The sequence below is a fragment of the Dermacentor silvarum genome, chromosome 6 (assembly GCF_013339745.2).
Source record: "Dermacentor silvarum isolate Dsil-2018 chromosome 6, BIME_Dsil_1.4, whole genome shotgun sequence".
Classification (NCBI taxonomy): Eukaryota; Metazoa; Arthropoda; class Arachnida; order Ixodida; family Ixodidae; genus Dermacentor; species Dermacentor silvarum.
This window is the reverse complement of record NC_051159.1, coordinates 40,633,937-40,650,664: the sequence shown is the minus strand read 5'-3', so window position 1 is coordinate 40,650,664 and position 16,728 is coordinate 40,633,937. Positions and strand designations below refer to the sequence as shown.

The window sequence follows — 16,728 nt, the reverse complement described above, 5'->3', positions numbered from 1 at the left end:
TTACTTTGGTTCTGTCCAGCTACGGGACATTTGCATATTTTAAAATATATATGATATGATAGTTAAGACACCTAGTATATATCATATACATGCAGCAAAATTTTCACAAACTGCTGTGGCACACCGCAGTTCTTGTGGCACACAGGAGGTTCCCTCTTCCACAGTGGCTTTCGAGGTTTATTTGACCGTGTGAGGTTCTTTGGACAGTTCGGAAATAAGGTGGGTACTGCATTTGCAGACAGAACAGCTAGGGCTCTTTGGCGCGTATTGTGGGAGTGTATGAGAGCGTAAGCTTCTGGGATGGTTATCCCCTATTAAAATTATCGAGCTGCTTCATGCACATTTTTTGTCCGTATTGTGTCTTTGCAGAGTAAAAAGAATAAGTCTATGAGATTATTGTTTGGTGGTTGTAAGTGTATTTGTGGACAGGCTGTAGCATGCATTGTCAAATACGCTTACTTTGGCACACTCTGATATGCAATTTAAGAAAAAAGAAAGTCAACTCTTTTTTAGATCCTGCAAGAGTCACTCATTCCTCAATGGACGAAAGTCAAATGAATAATATGCACGGTCTATGTTAAATGGAATTGGAGTAAAAAAGGCATTTTCTCAGGTTTTCACCAGTAAACTGCATTAGTGATGCTGTAATCCAAGATAAGACGCTTGCCTTCGTCCCGCCTAATAAATTCCCATTTGAAAGAGTTTTTTACATAGCCCTGTGCATTCTCATCATAAGTTCTAGCCATGAACCGTCACTTTGTTCTAGTGCGTTGCATATCGCAAGCTTGCACCCTTTCATTTCCTAATTTATATCGCGGCCACACTGAATTCGCGCAACGATGCTTGAACGGTTTTATGCGTTTGAATGGAAGCAGCGATAAGCATGAAATACAACATTTTCCGGTGCAGTCACTCTTTTCTTCTGATCGAGGGGTATCACGCGCGCTAACGCTTTTATTATTATTTTTTTTTATTGTGCTTGGATGAACGGCTAGACCGGACGAAACAAATTGTGCGCGCGAGCGTAACTTGAGTGGGTCTTGAGTGCTGCCCGATCGATCCGTGTTCACGTCATTCACGCCCTGCCCAAGTAACCTTCATGTTAGCGAAGCATTAAGCCTGATATACTTATGCTTTAATCTGAAATAACGAATTTTGAGTTTTACTCACTCCACTATGAACGAAAATTTAGCGGAAGCAGAGCAATGTCAAGCCGCCGGCGCTGTGAGACCGCTGACCGCGGCGCCATCTATCGGCTCGCAGCAGAGCTACTCGGTGCGCCCGGGCGCTGCTGAACATATTCTGGACGCTCGCGCGCGCGCCGTGTCAACACCTAAATGTTCTTACACCGTGGTAATAACACACCCATAACGCTCCGGGACGCGTAAACCCGCAATTTACTGCAAACGTTGTAATTAACCAATACTTTGTACTTCGCCTACACATTACCGATAACATTATTTTTATTTCCTTTAACTATAAGCAAGGTACCTCGTTTATGCCACTGAAGACACCAGTGAAACCGACTACGAACCTGGTATTCCGCATGAAAATAAGGAGAAAATGAGGATTGAGTTTTTATTTCCAAAGCGCACAAAAATCTCCTCCGGGAAACTTTGGGAGTGGCTCGGACCCCCGAGGCCCTCTTATGCAATCATCATTTTAATCATCCTCTCCGCAGGGCGCCCTAGTGCGGACTAAAGTCCCTAGATTTCCTGCAAGAAATGTATCGGGACTTTAGTGCGAACCGGTGCGATTTGTCGAGGATTCCGTCAGGAACTCGCCAAATGCAACCGTGAACGTGTCTGTGGCGACACCTAGTGGGTACAAAAGAAACGATTACATTGCGCGGGAGATGTAAATGGCTCATGATTACAATGTGCACCTTTGCTCGTGGCAGCTAGCACTTCGAGACCATTGACAGGCTCATGGACGAGTAGAAACATGAGAAGGCGTCTAAAACTCGCATCAGGAATAATTGGCACTATTGCTGATGTCCGCCTACAGCTGGAGCGTTGCGCTGCTGAGCTTGAGGTCGCGGGTCCGATCCCGGGACCTCGAGTGGGTTCGAGCGCCTGCATTTGCATGGAGCCGGAATGCATAAACGCTTTATATATATATATATATATATATATATATATATATATATATATATATATATATAACGTATCATAAGCAGCCAAGAAACAGCGACACTAAGGACACATAAGGGAAATTGTAATGAGTAAGTGAATTCAAAAATGTTGTCGCAGTTTCACCCGAAAGGCGAAGCATCAATTGCGATAGCAAATTAGTAGCGAGCTATACGGAGTAAGGATAGTAGTTTTATTCAGCTGTATAAACTTGGACATGCAGCAGCATCGGCAACACGCAGAACTGTTGTCGACGCCGTCGGCGTTTTGCCCGCGTTCGCATCAAACGCGCGCGGCGTTGGTGACTCTTGCCGTTGCCTCTGGGGGCGGCTCGGAGGTTTCCGACGAGATCAGAACGGGACACTCGTCGAGCAGCGTCGGAAGTCTTTACCACCTTCTCGCCTCACAACGTTTTTATATAAATAGGCATTTGGTGCCGCAGCTAAACGTCGCCTCCCTATATGGTGATTGTAAAGGAGGAAAGCGACGCTTAATTCTTCAGCCCTTCAGGGAGCACGGCGCAGAACGCGCGTTTGTTCCCCGCCGTGCCTTCACTCCCCGTGAAAGCGCGCGTCCCTCGTGCCATTTCACTCGCACATACAGCGTGCGGCGCGCGGCGACGATTTCATCGCCATTGACGTCATACGGAACCTCACGGCGACGACGACGCCTACGGCAGAAATCCGCTTTGGAGTGTCCATATAATTGCTATCGCAATAATAAGTGATAAATTGTGGGAAATGGCAATGGTAAGCGCATCGCACGCCTAATGCGATGACATGGGATCGTTCCCCACGTGCGGGAAGTTGTTTTTTCATCCATTTTCTTTTCGATTAATTTATCACTTGTTTAGTTCACTTAGTCAGTACAAGTAATTTCCCCTATGTTGTCCTTGGTGTCATTGTTTGTTGGCTGCTTATGATATGATTTATAAAAATCGGGCCCCTTGGTTCCCTTTATTCGCGTTCATATGTGAGACTTAGCGGTGACGTATTTTGCCGCTTCTTTCTTGCTGACAGGGCGGAGAGCCAGTAACAAGTGCGAATTCGGATCGAAGCGGGTGGTCGGCGTTGTATGGGCGCTGCCATGTTGCCACGGTTAGGGTGGCTATTACGGTTACCGGCGGTAACTGCCGCAGTTATTCTCGGTATACGACGTACATGCGCAAAGGTCCGAACATGTCACGTATCGCTCAGGTAGCGAGCAAAAATAAAGCTTTCTAGTGTGGCCAATAATGAGACATTTACGCCCGCAACTATTTACCGCTGCGCAAGGATATTGCCTGTGTACGCCTCGTACCGTCGGCAGTGCTGACAACAGCTTGTGAGATGGATTATAGGTCACGCGAAGGCGATACTATCACCATCGCGTGACATAGTGCTCAGCCATCCAATCGGACGTATTCTGCGACGATCATTTCGGCGATACTATTGCCTTCGCGTGACCTAGTGCTCAGCCAGCCAATCGGGCTTATTCTGCGACGATCACTTCGGCGATACTATCGCCTTCGCGTGACCTAGTGCTCAGCCAGCCTATCAGCGCGTGCCTGACAGCGATATTATCGCTTTCCACTACTGGCATGATTGTTGTGCGCGTTCACATTAGCGTTCCTGCTGGAGCTGGTCGTATGCCAAACCGTGGTGCACACAATTACCTGAGCGGAACGGACAATAAACGTGAATGTTAATCTACCTCATCTTTTCATTGGGGCGTTGACAAAGCCGACGATTTTCCGTCGCTTTCACCTCGTGCACTATCGAGGTGTGACGCTTGTAACACCACTGCCGGCATTTCTCATCAAACCAGCGTTCTGAAAGGCCTTGTACTTGCCAGTACGCTGCTCCTGCACGAACAGACTCAGAGCAATGTCGGGTGCTGCGTCGTCCTATCTCGCCTCCGCGTATCGTTAGAACACCGTTTGACGAGTTCCAATGTCTGGCCTTCGGGCGAAGCTGCCAATTTTTTTTCTTCTCGTGTTCTTCCTATTGTAGTCACGGTGTTCCTTGCTCAAGTGAACAAGTCGCTGGAAGAAAGCAAGCAGATCAGCGCGTTCTGGACCACAATAAAGGACCTGGGCAACTATTCCAAGGACTCCCTGAGCTCAAGTAAGTTCCTGTTCATGTGTTGCTGCTAGAAGGCCGGGGTTATAATCCGCTTCAACATTCCACTATTTCCCACTATGTCATCTGCGGATATAATTCGAGACCCATGGAACGGCCGTTCCTATGGTAAAAAAAAAAATAATAAGCGTTGCAACCATTCTTGTCATTTTTCCGTTCGGTTGCCAATTAAGTGGCTACTCGGTTGGGCTACGCGAAAACAGTAAATAAACGCTGCAGCCAGTTAAAAGTGATCAAACCTAAATTATCATTTAGGCAGTTTCCCCTAATATAGTTGGAATGCGTGTAGACGTCGTATGAGCACGTCGTAATCCCTTCATTTTTGCATCCTTTCACGCTTCTCTGGCGATTAATACGCGAAAAAAACTCAACCCTTAAAATAAACTGAACTTGACTGGTTCAAGGTCGTTGACGCGCGTCCCAGTAGTAAGGGACATTCACACTTGCAGGAAAAGGCACGTGGGTGAGCGGCACAATTTTAACAGCGGAGCTGTTCTAGCTAACCGTAAAAAGTGCCGCCTTCTGCCGCAAAACCTCGCCGAACAATGACGTCACTGCGTTGCTTAGCAACCACCTGGCGGAGCGGCGTGTGCCTTGCCTCTTCTCCGTGCCGTGCACATGTTGCCTTGACACGGGACGTTAAGGAGAGGGAATGAGAGCACGCGCGCGGCGCGCGCAATGCTCGGGAGAGGGAAAGGGAAAATAAGAGCGAGATAGAGGGAGAACGAAATTGTAGCAGCACCAACGAGGCAACGCGCAGAACTGCTGCCGTGGCCGCCCGCGTTGCCTAACCGCACATGCACCGAAGCAGTAGCGATGACGTCACCTCGCGTTGCCTAGTAACCACCGGCGCAGGTGCGCGCAAGCTTCGCCCGACACAGACACGGCTCCGGCGAGTACCAGCCAGCTGCGCGCTACTGCGCATGCGCGTTATGCCATCCCGGCATGTCGTTTGCTGCGCGCCGCCCGTACACTGCGCATGCGCTTTATTTCGGAATTTTCCATAAAAGGGGCTGCGCCGAGTCGTGTCAACTTTCGCTAGATATCAAGCGGCTAGCCTTCAACGCGCTCGGCGTCGGCAAGCAACAGCGTTCCTGGCACTGTGCCAACCTTGGTTAGCCTGCCTGCGTTTGTCGCATGCCAGGAACGCTGTCGTTCGTTGGCGCCGACGCGTCCAGCACTAGTCACGCGAAATGTCGCGAAAGGGAAGGTACCTCCGAAAATGATCGCTCGACAATACCTTCCCTACATGCGTAGTTAAGTTAAACCAAGTTAAGACCTAGCAGCAACCAAGTTAATACCTAGCAGTAGCAGCCAGAAATACTTGAGGATCGACAGTTTCGCTGTGCCTAAGCTTTGCACGACCGAGTGCAAACTTGCCAGTGAGTGAGTGAGTGAGTGAGTGAGTGAGTGAGTGAGTGAGTGAGTGAGTGAGTGAGTGAGTGAGTGAGTGAGTGAGTGAGTGAGTGAGTGAGTGAGTGAGTGAGTGAGTGAGTGAGTGAGTGAGTGAGTGAAACAACTTTATTGAGACCAGCGGGTTGAGGCCTGGGCTTAGGCCGCGCCAGGGGCGGTAGAGAGACCCTGTCTCCCGGCCGCCTCTCGAGCTCGCTGGATGGCCCATAGTTAATTTTGCAGATCTGAGCTGATCAGCGCGGCTTTCCACCGCGCCCCAAGCTGTTCTGGGGAGACTGCATTTTTATCTTGAACATGTGCGCAATCCCATAGAATGTGTTTTAGGGTGGCGTGTTCTGTCCTACATAATTTGCACAAGTCATTTGGCTATAGTTCGGGGTAGATGCGATGTAGGTGCACCGGGTTGGGGAAGGTTCTAGTTTGAAGTCGCCTCCAGCAAACCACCTGAAACCTGTCTAATTTGGAGCTAGGCGGTGGGAATATGCACCTCGACTTTTGGTAGAAGCGGATGATGTCGCAGAATCTGAACATTCTGTCCCTCTCCTTCCAGGTCTCCCCTCCCGTTCCTTCGGGGGAAGCTTCTTCGCGAGCGCGGTAAATGAGACCTCGCGCGACGTGATGGGCTTCCTAGTTGAGGTTGGGAGCGGGGGACTCACAGGAGGTGTGGGCTGGGAACCAAATGATGTATCTGTCTTCGAATTCCTTTGATGATATGAACTGTGCTTTCCCGTGGAGTATGTTAGCGGCCTCGGGCGATATTCTTCCTCGCGCATAGTTCCTGATGGCTGACTGCGAGTCGCTGATGACGTATCTACATTTGGGGGAAATTAAGGCCTGAGCGATAGCTACTTCTTCTGCAATTTCACTGTTATTAGAGCGTATCGAGCATGCGCTTATGCACTCGTGGTCGGAGTTTATTACTACTGCGACGTAGGATTCGTGACTCGGGTACTCCGCTGCGTCCACGAACAACGCCTCAAGTTCGGGGTGCATGTTTTTGCGCAGCATGGGGACCTGGATCTTTTGCCTGATTACCTTGGGAACCGACACTTTACATCCTTGTTGATTGTGATAGGTTATCCCTAATTTGCTGAGGATACTCCTGCCCCTGCGCGAACCGACTAGTCTCTCCAACTGAGCAATCTGTTGAGCCTCTGTCAGCTCCTCTAACGTGTTGTGTACACCCAGTTGAAGTAGTAGCTCGGTGCTGGTGCTATCTGGAAGGCCTAGAGCTTGCTTGTACGCCTTTTGTATGAGTGCGTTGATCTTAGCTTTTTCGGCTGAATACCAATTGAGGTATGCCGCCACGTATATAATGTGACTTATGGCGAAGGAATATATAAGTCTGACGACGTTAGCTTCTTTCATTCCCTGGTGTTTGTTTGTGACTCTATTGAGTAGCCTTATTGAGTTGGTGACTTTAGTTACTAGCCTCTTGACGGTTTCTCCATCAACTTCCCCGTTTTTGTTGTGTTTTTTTTTTCAATAGCTAACATCACACTGAGATATACTCAGTGATCGGTCGAATTCCGATCTTTCACACTTGTTTTGTGAACGCCTCTACAACAAAAACCCCTACAACGAATTTGCCTATACAACGAAGTAACTTAGGCGTTCCCGACAGCTAATTTGTTGCTTAACAATGAACGCCGAGTGCCGCCACTGGCCTTCGCGCAGACTTCACCGAGGGGCGCGCTGCATTTAGTGCTAACGGCAGCGCTAGCTATGCATTTGACGAGCGTGTCGATATCTGAAGTTGTCGTATACTACAATGATCGAGGAATTGATAAACTCGTACGCTGCTTGTTGCAATGCGTCAGCGGGTGCAACGGCCGACGAATACGTCGCAGCTGATGACGACGTGATCGTGCAATCGTAACTCACGACCGACGACGACTTCAAAGCCATCAAGGGCGGAAAGGCCGCGAATACCAACAAAAGGCAATAAGGTTTGCTGCAGTCGCACATTCCATCAGACGAAGTGTGCACAAAATAATTACCTACTTTTCTTTGCTACGTATATCCTAAATTAAATGTCAAATTAAGTTTGTTTTGTTGAACGTACTTGCCCTACTGTGAGCGGTGCGTTGCGCAACTTTTACGACGAAGTGACCTGTATACCGAAAGGTTTTGGAAGTCCTCAACACTTCCTTGTAAATGCGCTAATTGACTGTACTCTAGTTCAACTTAATTTGTGTGTTCATAATCAGGCCTGTCATTTTATATTTACCAGTTATTTCCGTTACTTTTAGTGTTATGTCCATGAGTCACGCTCTTTATCTGGTCGAACTGCCAAAACATTTAAATTATATTCTGGGGTCTTACGTGACAAAACCACGATATCATTCTGAGGTACGCCACAGTGGGGGACTCCAGATCAATTTTGACCACCTGGGATTCTTTAACATGCATCTAATGCACGGTACATTGGCGTTTTTACATTTCGGCCCCATCGAAATGCGGCCGCCGCGTCCGCAATTTGAACCCGCGCCCTCTAGCTTAGCAGCGGCGGCCTCGTTGTAATCAACACCCCCTATTGCCTTTTTGCGTAAAACTTAATATTCCAGCTTCATCATCATCATCATCATCAGCCTATATTTATGTCCACTGCAGGACGAAGGCCTCTCCCTGCGATCTCCAATTACCCCTGTCTTGCGCTAGCGTATTCCAACTTGCGCCTGCGAATTTCCTAACCTCATCATCCCACCTGACTTTCTGCCGTCCTCGACTGCGCTTCCCTTCTCTTGGTATCCATTCTGTAACCCTAATGGTCCACCGATTATCCATCCTACGCATTAGATGGCCTGCCCAGCTCCATTTCTTCCGCTTAATGTCAACTAGAATATCATCTACCCCCGTTTGTTCTCTGATCCACACCGCTCTCTTCCTGTCTCTTAACGTTACTCCTAAGATTTTTCGTTCCATTGCTCTTTGTGCGGTCCTTAACTTGTTCTCGAGCTTCTTTGTTAACCTCCAAGTTTCTGCCCCATATGTTAGCACCGGTAGAATGCAATGATTGTACACTTTTCTTTTCAACGACAGTGGTAAGCTCCCAGTCAGGATTTGGCAATGCCTGCCGTATGCACTCCAACCTAATTTTATTCTTCTGTAAATTTCTTTCTCATGATCAGGGTCCCCTGTGAGTAATTGACCTAGATAAACATATTCCTTTACAGATTCTAGAGGCTGACTGGCGATCCTGAATTCTTGTTCCCTTGCCAGGCTATTGAACATTATCTTTGTCTTCTGCATATTCATCTTCAACCCAATTCTTGCACTTTCTCGATGAAGGTCCTCAATCATTTGTTGTAATTCCTCTCCCTTGTTGCTCAATAGGACAATGTCATCTGCAAACCGAAGGTTGCTGAGATATTCGCCTATCGATCCTCACTCCTAATCCTTCCCATTCTAAGAGCTTGAATACTTCTTCTAAGCATGCAGTGAATAGCATTGGAGAGATTGTGTCTCCTTGCCTGACCCCTTTCTTGATAGGTATATTTCTACTTTTCTTGTGGAGAACCAAGGTAGCTGTGGAATCCTTGTAGATATTTGCCAAGATATTCACGTATGCCTCCTCCACTCCAGCTTAACACGTTTTAAATGAACAGCTTTTGAACGAATGAACGTCTTACATGTGATCCCGTTTTTACTATTGTTTAAAAGTCGGTGTGTACTCTTGCCGTACAAATTTATGCCGGGATTCTTATGCTCGGAGAACTGGAAAAGGGGGGGGGGGGGGGGGCAACGAAAGCAGGCAAGTGGATTGGAGCCACCTGACGTGCGTTGATCGCCATCATTCCGGGCAAAACAAGCTTCAATGTTGCTGTGCGCAACATGCTTCGTTAATCTTTGTATTGCTGTATATATTTGTTGATTCTTCCGAACTTTGTAATGAGGCCATTGGTTTTTTAGGAAGGTATTTAAATAAGTAAATAAATAAATAAATAAATAAACATCAGTAATTAAGACTTTTATGCTTTTGTGGGGCATTGAATGGTTCAGCTGACGTCCTGTTTACGGATGCCTACTAAGAGCAGTCTGCATGAATGCGCTAAGGCATTAATTGGTTATTTCACGTGTCCTGCAGAGCGGTGGCTGAGCGCGATTCGTCGTGGGTCCCAGCCTTCGGCGATGGCCGAGGACAGCGTGTACGCGCGCCCCCTGGCGCTAACTTTGCTCACGCGCCTGCTGAGCGTCAGCGGAGGCGTGGTGGCGGTGCGCCGGCTCCTCTGGTGGGGGTTGGTGCGCGAGCTGGCACCGTACGCCAGTGGGCGCTACCTGCCCAGCGACTTGCAGGCGCTGGACCACTTCTGCGTGCGCCGGGTGGCCTCCAAGCTGGAGCTTGCCATCAGGGCCGTCTACCTGTTCAGAGGTCGGTGGCCGCGTGACGGCTTCGCTGGCCAGCCCATAGTTTCTTGCGAGCAGGCGGAAACGAATACCCTATGAGCACTTGTCAGATATCCCTTGCGGTACTTCCGGCGAGGTGTCTATACGTATATTAGGTGGATTGCTTTGCTCCTAAACAGGTAGATGAGGAAGGCTTGTCAAAAATCGTTTAACATTATATGACTCGTAATTAGCAACGATCCACCAAAATTCAGCCGCTGCAGTGGCGCATATTTTACGAAACTGAGGACCCCCACCGCTCAGTGAGATAGACAGGCGTGCCGACGCTACCGATAACGCAGTCCAACTAATGTCCTGACGACTCAAGCTTCGTGGAGGAACACATAGGTGGCATTGCAACTTATCACCTAACATATACGCGTAGTGCACCGCCTATAGAGGCGCCACTGGTGGCCACCTAGCGGGCAATTTCGAAAGCATTTTGAGGAGCTGTAGCAGATGACAACACTTTCCAGCAAGTATGGCTGAAGCTCGCGATTTCTTTGTTCGGGAGCCAGAATGCTGCTTCTGCGGTGGCAGCTGCAGGAAAAGCACGGGCGTCTCTGAGGGCGAACATGTGCACGATGTTACCGGAGTTCTGGACAACCTAGTCCGCATGCGTATTCCAGCTGCGTCCTGCAGACAAGCGTAACCAAGTCCAGCTACTAAGGGTAACTTGTGTTACGTACACATTTCGTTTGGTTCACTAATGCGACGTCTCGATCGTCTTTTTAGGGGCGAAGCTCCTTATAGCGGCACCCGTTCGTCCCCGTCGTCGTAGTAGTAGTGTGTAACCAGTCTGAGAAAAATGAGAAAAAAAAATTCCGAAGTTGTGTCCGTAGCGCGGAATCGAACCAGGGACCCCTCGCTTCCGAGCGCGCGGCGTTAGCCCACTACGCCACGAAGCGGACATGGACACACGCACCACGATGGCAATAAATACCCAACATTAACGAAAGGCCGCGTTTCTAGCGCGTTTCTAACGCGTTTGTGCTAGCGCGTTACGGCCCGTGTAAGAAGCTGGTGTAAGACGCTGTGGCCTCTCCGCCTTACCTTCAACGCGTTTCGAACGCGCTGCCCAAAGCGGTGGCAAGTCAAGTTCAAGTCGAGGAGCGTTTATGAATACGGGGGGTATACTCTCTCAGCAGTCATGTGATGGCGTCGGCAAACGCGGTGCACGTTCCGGCATGTGTAAATGGCTGCGTAAGACGCTGTGGCCGCTCCCCCTTACTAGAGAGTACTGCACGTTTCTAACGCGTTTGTGCTAGCGTCCCCTTAAGCGGGAGATCCGATGATTCCCTCCGGAGCTTCGCCCACTCATCATCATTCACCCCGTGGATATGCTGTGATTTTTTTAATTCTGCTCATGCCGCATTACCTCAATAATTACTTCACGTCGTTGGTGCAGACCTTTATATCAAACGTCTCCGCACGGCTCAATTGAAGAGCAATTATGAAATTGTTAATGGAAATGCTTCGATTTCGCCAAAAGCACGAGCGAATACAAGTGCTGGACCGCAGATGCAATTCCGCTGCGTACATCGAAGAACTGCCATCCCCGTTAGGGTTTTCTCAATTTGAAATTATTTTAGTGACCTGCTCGGAAACGTACAAAGCTAAAGTCTTACCAACTTCTGAGTATTTTTGTTTTTTCGAGTGCTTTTACTTAATGGTGAAGCAGTACCAGCCAAGGTAGATGGGCGTTAGCAGCAAGGCGGGCTTAGTCGTTTGCGACGCAAACATTGCAATCGTAATCCGCAATATATATTAACAAAAAATTAAAATGATTCCAAGATGCACTCGAAAAAGGTATTCAGCTGTGAAACAAACAAAGCAATCTGCGTGGTAAGTCTTCTCAGGCAGGAACAAACTTCAATGACTTCAGAAACATGACGCAAATTTATCACTGAAAATTGAACAGCAATACCATCTGCAGCGGCCGTAACCACATTATCGAAGATGTTCTCGGGCGAAAAATAATCAAGCTGTGAAAAAAAGCGCTTCCCTGTAATTATTCTGATACTACACAGTGTAATTTAACCCCGCTATAAAGGAGGCGACGCGAAAACCTAATTTAAAAAGTCAACAATTCTGTGCGAAGCTACTAGCAACAATTCGCAGCGCAGCGCTATTGCACAACGCAACCTACATAGCACAAGGCCTATTCACTCCAATCCATGACGTCATGCTATACCTGGCCCGACTGCCATACGTGCATAATCTAATGGGGATGCTCCCGAGGAAGCAGCGGTGATTTCGACGTCATCGCTTTCGTCACGCCAGGCTTGGAAATGGAAATTTCGGTCCACGTAGCATGACTTCAGGGATCGGAGTGATGAACGGGCCTTGCGCTATCTAGGTGGTGTTGCATAGCGACTGTGCTACCACGGTGAGTGTGACGCTACTAGAGCTATATTGCTATTGCAAAACTCGCTGCTTTTAGAACACGAACAGTATAAGCACTAGCGGATACACGACGGCATGCCCCGTTGAATGTACGGGCTGCCAGTCGACTATCGAGAGATGTCACTGATTGATTTCGTTTGAGATATGAAAGCTATATCTGTGTTACGAAACGTTACCATGGAGTAAAACGAACCCATGGTGTTTGAAAGTTTGAAAGTTTGAAAGCTTACTTAACATAAGTTAACTATACAATTGGAATGTACACACTTTTGGGACCCAACAAATTTGTTAAAGGGTCCCTACCGATGGCTATAAAGGAAAAAGCACTTCTATGGCAGCTGTTATTTTAAACTCAGAAATCACATAAAACAAAAGCAGCTGAAATAACTAAAAATAAAGAAAATCAAAAAGCAAGTATTTGCATTCCGCCCACGCCAGAATGCGGTCGCCGCTCCAGCCGCTACAGCCACGGACCTCGTGCACACAATGAAAAGAATATTACCGTTTTACGGCAAAAGACTCGGTGGTTAGGACGAACCGGGGATAGTAAGGACTGAGAATTACCATTGCAGAAACGTAAGAAACGAGCGCTGTGGCACTCCGCTAGCAGTCATCCCATTAGCACTAGCAGCCATCCCATTGGAATGGTGAAGCTCATAGCGCCCCTCCATCTGTGCACACACAATCTTCTTTCCACTTGCTTGTTGGTAACGCGCATAGGAGCTTCCTATAAAAATTACTAGAGCTAACAATCGAGCGTTGAGCGAGTTGATACATTTTCGCGGGAAATTGTAATAGCGCTCAAAGGACGTTGACGTTTGGCCTCAACATCGTGCTCCCTCAACTCGGGGTCCGCGGCTCCTGACGCTTCGCCTGGGTTTCGGAAGCCCTCACGCTAAAATCGGCGCGTCGATGACGAGCCTTTCCCGAGCGCGTTCATTCTGGATGGATTTCCATGAAATTTCTTGAAAATTAAATATGTCCGTTACGTAAGACAACGAATGACTCATATACCCTTAAGCAATGTCTCAGGCCCCGTAAACGCGGCCTCCCCATTACGAAGACAGAAGCGAAGTGAAATTCTACACTAGAATGAGTAGCGGCAACGCAGCCAGCTGTAGAAGTAGACGACGACGAACGCGGGAGCAGTGGCACGAGCGCGTGTGCAGCTTTGAGAGAAGCAGTTTTTTTTTTGCGTTACATCGCCGGCGCAGGCTAGCGTATACAAGCTTGGCTTGAAAGAACGCAATGTGGACTAGCTAGCGCTCATCACCCGCAATACCACGGGCATACTTGCCATTAATTTTATTGCGATAGCAATTATATGGACACTTCAACCGGATTTCTGCCGTCGCCGTCGCCGTGAGGTTCCGTATAGATAAAATCTCCACCGCGCGCCGTATGCCCGAGCGGAAGCGTGCTGGGACGCGCGCTATCACGGAGAGCGAACGCACTCAATCTCCCACGCGCAAGCAACGAAGCGGGAAGCCAGCGCCGGAGGGAGCGGGGGGGGGGGGGGGCGCACTTCTACTGTGCCAACAACCGCGCTCGTCGCTCGACCGCACGGTCTCTTATCTCTCCCACGCGCAAGCAAGGAAGCGGGAAGCCAGCGCCGGAGGGAGCGGGGGGGGGGGGGGGGGGGGGGGCGCACTTTTCCTTTGCCAACAACCGCGCTCGTCGCTCGCCGCACCGTCTCTTATCTCCACACGGCTCTGACCTTTATGCACTGTGCGTTCGCCGCTCAGTTTCTGTTGAAGCGATAGACCGCACGTACCTTCGCCCGCTGCTGCGGCGTATATATGCGCTTGCTGCCAGCGTTTTCACAGTCGTTGTCTGCAGTCATTCAGTGTGATCTATTCATGTTTGTTTGTGCGCGCTCACCCCACGCTTGTTCATTCAGTTAGTAATAGTCGGGTCACATTTTCCAATGCACGCTACACACGTAATGCTGCCCGGATCGGCAGTGCAGCGCTACAGTGCAGCGCTACAGGTGTGTCCCTTCGCACGCGCGCTGCCCACGGGAAGCGCTTCTCATCAACACCACCGTTTCACACGCGCCTTCTCATCAACACCACCGTTTCACACGCGCCTTCTCGTGGTCATCGAGTCTCTCTTCATGTCGGTCTACTTACGCCGCAGCACACCTGCTTACTTAATTAGCTCATGTTTACTACAATTCATATTGCTACCAAAGCCGCTCACCTTACTTCGTATGACATTGCTGTGTTGCTATCGCATTCATTGCTTCGCCCTTAGGGCGAAACTGTGACATTTTTTTATCAGGGTATAAATGGCTAATTTCGTTAATTCCATCATCGAGGAACATCAGAAAGAATGGCCGTTACTCCCTTGAGGAGCATCGGAAAAGAGCAACTGTTAGTCCTAAGAGGAGTAACCGCATGGGGAGTAACAGTTCATCCCCTCTCATCTTACCCCCTAAAGGGAGGAATGGTTGTGGCAAATCAGTTCCTCCCCTAAAGGAGTAACCTCAATACCCCCTTTCCTCATTTTCTTCTTAGAGTGTACAAATCGATGTGGAATAATATCACTGTTGCCGCCACCGAGTATCAAAACTAGATGCAGCAGAGTGAAACGCCTGTCAAAGCTCCATGCAGCTGCTTTGGGGCCTCCGACGCGACAAGTGTCCGGCCGGCGCGCGGGGCCGCTCATTCAGGTGAAGGCGACGCGACGGTGGCGCCACAAACTTTACAATAAAAATCAGGGTAACTTTCACTAGTGGCGCAAGGCTAAAGACACAGCGAAACTGATCAGTTCCTACCTGGTCATGGCGATACGAAGTAATGCCAAGTAATGCTAAGTTATACAAAGTGTATAAGCATTCCCTCGTGGTCCGTGGCATCGGGGAACGCCTCGCCGCGAAGCACTTGCAGTCCGAGCACACGTAAGGGAAGTGGGGCGAACGATATGCACAGTGTACGGGCGGCGCGCAGCAGATGACACGCTGGGATGACGTCACTGCGAATGCGCAGTACCGCGCAGCTGGTGGGAGCTCGGCCGAGCTGCCGCCAGAGGCGCCTGCTGCAGTCACGGACTATCACGGACACCGCGAGCGTTCGGCGCTAATGCGGGGAAACGCAGAAGCGCGGATGGCGTCGGCAGCACCTCTGCGCGTTGCCTCGTTGGTGCTGCTACATTAACAGTGAAGCTGTTTAAGCCAGCCATAACAAGTGCGCGTATCACGAAATTATTATCATCAGCAGCATCGGCTCGAGCGTCGTCGTCTTCTTCCGCAGCTGGCTCGTTGGTATTGCTGCCCCTCGGTTGGGGCACCAACACCAGCACTTCATTTCGTTTCGCATGCGGCTCGTTGAAGCGCTTGCTTGAAACACGACTGTTCTGGGCCCTTTTTCACAAGGCTGTTCCTACGTAAGATATCTACATACAGGGACCTTAGTGGGAGTTCTTACCTACTCTGTGCTTGCCCAGCGCTGGCACAGGGCCACTCAAGGGTCATAACTGCCTACAGGCAACACGGTCTACCTGCTGCGACAACCAGCGACCTCCTGTTCCCGTCGCCTCCCCACCTCCGAGCTCTCCATAGCCTCTTGGAGTTTGTGGAGTCGAACGAGATCACTGCCCATCGCTAAACGCTCGCCCCCAGCAGGCCATCGCCTTCGTCACCGGCCTCCTCCGTGATCAGATTAGACTACTGCGGCTTCTCCTTCTCTTCCCTTCCTCACATCTTTATCTCCCACTTCCCCTTCCCCTGACGCTGCGCCGTGCTCCCTATTGGGCAGCAGAAATAGGCGTCGTTATCCTTAATAAACCACTACTACTTAGTGGGAGCTCGGTCGAGCCACCGCCAGAGGCTCCTGCTGCAGTCACGGATCCCGCGAGCGTTCGGCGCTAATGCGGGGAAACGGAGAAGCGCGGTTGGCGTCGGTATAGCACCTTTGCGCGTTGCCCGCTGTTGTACGGAACGGCGTTCCTGGAACTAGTTCCTTTTGGGAGGAACGGTAAGGGTCGGTGGAACTGTAACGGTAACTCGTTATTTTAACGAAGGAACGACAGAGGAAACGGCGTTCCTTCTGTAAACGTTCCACGGTACTGAACAGACGCACCGACGCACGCACGTATGCAGCACCGCATGCAGGGCGGATGGGCAACCCCGTGAGGTGCAAAGAACTACTGCTTGCCTGTCAAGTGGCTATGGTGGATTTTCTTTCGCCAGTTATTCATTATATTTGTTTATAACTAGGCTTCAAGATTGTCACGTGACACTCCCTCCTGTAGTTTCTTTCCGCCATGCC

General features: G+C 49.5%; 1 protein-coding gene across 1 annotated transcript in view; it reads left to right on the top strand.

Moving 5' to 3' along the window:
* Window positions 1-9,763: 9,763 nt before the first annotated feature.
* LOC119455453 (neprilysin-1-like) overlaps window positions 9,764-16,728 on the top strand; it is a 30,634-nt gene continuing 23,669 nt past the window's right edge. The window contains exon 1 of the mRNA XM_049668794.1: window positions 9,764-10,037. Within this exon, the coding sequence (XP_049524751.1) occupies window positions 9,797-10,037 (241 nt within the window). The 5' untranslated portion in view covers window positions 9,764-9,796. The remainder of the gene's footprint in view (window positions 10,038-16,728) is intronic.